Here is a 4798-nt window from a genome sequence, read left to right as displayed (position 1 = left end):
CCCCACCACAGCACACGCGCACCTCCTGATGTCACAGCACTTACCTTCAATATAGGCTCTGGAACAAACATTTTGTTTACAAACAAGAAAAACTTAACTTTAAAAATTAAATGGGGGGTGAGGGGGTGGGGGGGGGAGAGAAGAGATCAGCCTTCCTTTATATTTTGACTCCACCATTTTCATTTAATGACGGAGAGCGCATTCTCCACGCAGTAAGCCCCTCTGCTCAGATGATCACCCCCCCCCCCCCCCCCCAACACGCACACACGCACGCACGCACACACACACACACCACCAGAACGAGCTGAGGCGGATTCAGGCTCCGCCGCCTCTCGGTGTGCCGCAGCAGCTGACTCCCTCTCTCCACGTCCAGATGGCTCCTGCACACAGATTTGCATTCATTTCCCCCCCCCCCCCTTTACACACACACACACACGCACGCACGCACACGCACACACCCTTTAATATCTCCTGAAATAGCAGGGACAGCTGCATTTGTTGTCAAATACGGTTTAAAAGTGCCTTTCAGGACAGCATCGTTACCTCCGTGACGGGTGTGGACGCGGATCCGTTTTCCCTCTCCAGTCAACAGTATCACATCTAAGAGGATTTGTCTCAAAGTCTCCTAATTTGATAATCAGATTTAAATCGCCCCGGCGCGTGCAACCAGGGGGTTAGCATCTAATAAACGACTTGAAACTGCAGCCAAAAACAAAACAAAACAAAAAAAAAAAAATACAAATAAAAATAAATAAATAAAGGGGCAAACAACGATATAAAACACTTAGAACAGGTGTTTCCTTTAAAGGATGAACACGCTCAAACAAGAAAGACCCTCTCACGTGTTTCATGACTTTGTTTTACAAAGTAAAGTGTTAAAAACGAATAAATGAATAAAAAAAGTTAAAAATAAAAGTCTTTATTTTGTGACTGCGCAATTTGGCGATAGATTTTGGTGGAGGTGAAAGCAACAGCTTATAATTCACTTATCTTTGGCAGCAGCTATTAACCCTCAGCACCAGCTAGATAGATTGCTCAGGATATAGCACACATCTCTCTTCCTCCTCCTCCCCCTCCTCACCCCTCACCCCCACCCTTCTCCTTTTTTTTTTCTTTCCCCCTCTCTCCTTACCACTAATGAACTGAATTGCTCGCTTGTCCCTCTCGGACAGTGTCGGACATGGAAGGCAGGAGGGCTGGCTCTTTAAAAAAATAAAAAGAAGAAATGATTAAGATGTTTCTGATTATTACTGATTTTACGGGACGTGCATGAAAGAAGGAACGCACACGCAGAGGGAGAGAGAGAGAGAGAGAGAGAGAGAGAGAGAGAGAGAGAGAGAGAGACAGAGCTTGAAGTTTGTTTAATCAAACATGCTTTTTATCATTTCAGTGCACAATGAAGGTCTCAAAAATTGCACAAAATAAACTTTGATTTATCCCATTATAAAAGAGTAACTTTTATTCTTTTTTTTTTCAAACTTTATTCTGTGCGCAAAAACATTCTCTTTTATTTTCCACGCGCAGCTTAAAACTCAAAGCCACCAGCTGCTAAATATTCTCACTTAATACTGAATACAGTTTATTTATTATTATTATATGGAATCAATGTTGAATTAATTAATGCGTTTAAATTAACTTGCAGCAAGCTGATGTTTACAAAAAAAAAAAAAAAGAAATTATAAAAAAAAAAACTGATTACTTAAATAAATATATTTCTGGCTTGTATCTCCCGTAAAACATCTGCAAGTTGGGACAAATAAAAATAGCACAATTTATCACCTTTAATTGATTAAAACAGAACAAAAATAGCCATTAATATACAAATTATAGCGATAAATTCTGGATCCGGAGTGCTAACTGTATTATTAAAATTATGCATATTTTTATAATATTAATATTTGTCTCCTCAGTAGGTGAGATGGTTATACCTAGTTGAATTTTCCATATCATTAAAAAAAAATCAAACTCACCAACATCTAGGGGCCTAAGCAAGAGGAAAAAGTGGAAGCGGGTTCTCGTGCCGCACCCGCAAAGGAGCGGAGAGCCCGCTGCCTGACAGGAAGCGTCAGAGCTCCATATATGGTCAAAGCTCCGCCCATGCGAGCGTCACACTCTGACAGCGCCTCTCCCGTGGGTTTTAGAGTTTTGGCTCCCGGGAAAGATTTCAGTCCTCGGGGAAAGAGGGCTTAGTTTTGCATGTTCCCATCCATCGCGCGCGACGCGGAAAAAGAGGGGCCCCCTTCTCCACCTCTCCTGTGTGCGAGGAACACCTCCACTGGTGATCAGCCTCTGCCTGCGTGCATGTCTCGTGGAAGGAAGCAGCGGCTGCAAACCTTTTTCTAGGACTGGGAAGCCCGTGTGTTTTTCTTTTTTTTTAATTTCCTCCTTTTTTTTTTTTTTTTTCGTTTCCCCCCCTCTCACCTCCTCATCTTCCTCGCATTCAACAAGAAGTCCTGAAGGTTTTGGATGCGGTGCTTCAGGGATGTGGGCACTTTGAGAGCAGCAGCATCACCCACAAACACAAACAACTGACATCGATTTTTTTTTCTCCTCTCTCTGAATAGCACCCAAAAAAAAAAAAAAAAAAGGAAGAAGAAGAAGAAGAGGGGAGAAAAGAGGAACAATAGCAACTCCCCAAAAATAATATATTGAACAATTTACTTTTGGATACGGCTCTAAGTCCAGCACTTTGAGAATTGTTCACATCGGACGGACTGAGGAGGGGAGGCAGAGCTGTGGACCAGCTTCCAGCAACTTTCAACCGCCTGCGAAAAATCACAACATTCCAAAATAAAAGCCCGGAAGGATAACGCGCTTGGACGTTTATTTCTTTAATTTCGCAGGAGGCTCCTGTTTTTTTTTTTTTTTTCTTTCTTTTCTTAATTCTTTTAAATTTTTTTTCCCATCCCAAACGCAAATTGTCCTAAATGTTTGGGATTCAGGAAACTATACCGCGGGGTGGGACGACGATGAAGGAGGAACCGCTGGGTGGACTGAACTCCGTGCGCTCCTGGATGCACACAGCTGGGGTGGTGGACGCAAACACAGCCGCGCAAAGGTACGCATGCCAAAAATAACAATAAAGTAAAATAAAAATAAGGAAAAAAAAAACAAACCTCCTCATCATATCGACCCCTTCAATCCCCTGAATGCTCTGTATCAATTACGGTCTCCCAATAAAATGCCCCCCCACCCCCTCCTCCTCCTTCAGCTGTTTTTACCCCCTTCTTTCATTACATCAGATTAGCCATTATTGTGACAAATCAAGAAATCTCTTCCCCTCCGCGCGCTCAAAGCGTGCGTCCGCATCTTCAATGTCTCCATCTCTCTCCAACACACACACTTACGCACACACACCGCGGTGTCCGGTGCTTAACCGAGATGCTCTCTTGTTTTCTCCCCGCAGCGGTGTCGGCTTGGCACGGGCACATTATGAAAAGCAGCCCCCCTCCAACCTCAGAAAATCCAATTTTTTCCATTTCGTCCTGGCGCTGTATGACAGGCAGGGTCAGCCCGTGGAGATCGAAAGGACAGCTTTTGTGGACTTTGTGGAGAAGGAAAAAGTAAGCTCTGCACTTTAATTTCTGTTTTGATTTAAGCAAGAAGAAGAAAAGAAGCAAATAATAATAATAATAATAATAATAAGCATCGAAATGATGGTCAAGGGCGAAAAATGGGGATGTCAGGTGGATTTTACTCTTAAAGAACTCAGTTCGATAACAGAAAAAGTTTCCCAAATTTTTAAAAAACCCATTTATTTATTAAAACAAACTAAAATTGTTTTGTTTATTGCAATTTATTTCCCTAAACTGTTGTCTCCTGCAGGAACCAACCAGTGAAAAAACTAACAATGGAATACATTACAAACTACAGTTATTGTACAGCAACGGTGAGTCCTATAATTGTAACAAAAATTCCGTGTGTTATAATAATAATAATAATAATAATAATAATAATAATAATAATAATAATAATAATAATGTTTGTCTTTATTCGTTTTTTTCTGAATAAAATGATCAAAAGTTCTAATATTAGGTGATAGCTGTTGAAATGTGTATTATTAATTAATGAATTAATTGTTTTGCTCTCCACAGGCGTCAGAACAGAACAGGATCTTTACATTCGGTTAATCGATTCCATGACGAAACAGGTAAGCTGCTGCTGCAAACCTTAACATGTCATGCAAATCGTAACCCCTCTTGAGGAGCACAACAAAACACACACACACACACACACTTGAATCTGCATGCAAAAAAAAAAAAAAAAAAGAGAGAGAAAAGAACAAACATCAGATTGGGCTTGTAATAAGAGGAGTCAGCTTCCATTTGTCTGTTTCTGGAGTCCCCATCAGAGTTTGGGCTCAGTTTGTCCAGCATTAAACATTTAAACTTTACCTCTGCTTCCTATGATCTGATTTGACTCCTCTTGCAAAGAGTCAGAGGTGACGATCTGCTTTTTAAAAAATGTGCATAAAGTTTTTTTTTTATTTGCATAAATGTAGGAGGCTTTGCACAGGTTGCACACTTCCCTGCAGAGTAAATATAAATAAATGAAAACCCACAGTGCATTTTATTTTATTTTATTTTTTTATTTTATTTTTTGCGATTAAACAAGTGGGGGGGCTCGTGGATAGAGCCGTGAAAAGCTCACAGACAACATTCCAGAGCGAATGATCCGAGTCAATGACGCAGAACAAGCAATTTATGGATTTCTGTTGCTACAGCTGCAAATAGCAGCATAAATCAAACCAATAATAGATAATAGTCTCAACTTTTAAAACACACACACACACACACAT

At 40.8% G+C, this 4798-nt stretch overlaps 1 protein-coding gene across 4 annotated transcripts in view; it reads left to right on the top strand.

Moving 5' to 3' along the window:
• Nucleotides 1-2172: 2172 nt before the first annotated feature.
• The window catches only part of LOC119412811 (transcription factor COE3), a 70740-nt gene continuing 68114 nt past the window's right edge, over nucleotides 2173-4798 (top strand). For all 4 annotated transcript variants that reach the window (XM_037679870.1, XM_037679856.1, XM_037679863.1 and 1 more), the window contains exons 1-4: nucleotides 2173-3058; nucleotides 3407-3563; nucleotides 3826-3889; nucleotides 4095-4150. In XM_037679870.1, coding sequence (XP_037535798.1) covers nucleotides 2928-3058; nucleotides 3407-3563; nucleotides 3826-3889; nucleotides 4095-4150 — 408 coding nt within the window. In that variant the 5' untranslated portion in view covers nucleotides 2173-2927. The remainder of the gene's footprint in view (nucleotides 3059-3406; nucleotides 3564-3825; nucleotides 3890-4094; nucleotides 4151-4798) is intronic.

Source organism: Nematolebias whitei, chromosome 1, assembly GCF_014905685.2.
Source record: "Nematolebias whitei isolate Nwh7 chromosome 1, NemWhi1, whole genome shotgun sequence".
Taxonomy (NCBI): domain Eukaryota; kingdom Metazoa; phylum Chordata; class Actinopteri; order Cyprinodontiformes; family Rivulidae; genus Nematolebias; species Nematolebias whitei.
Note: the sequence above shows the minus strand (reverse complement) of the source record. Positions and strands in the feature narration are given on the sequence as shown.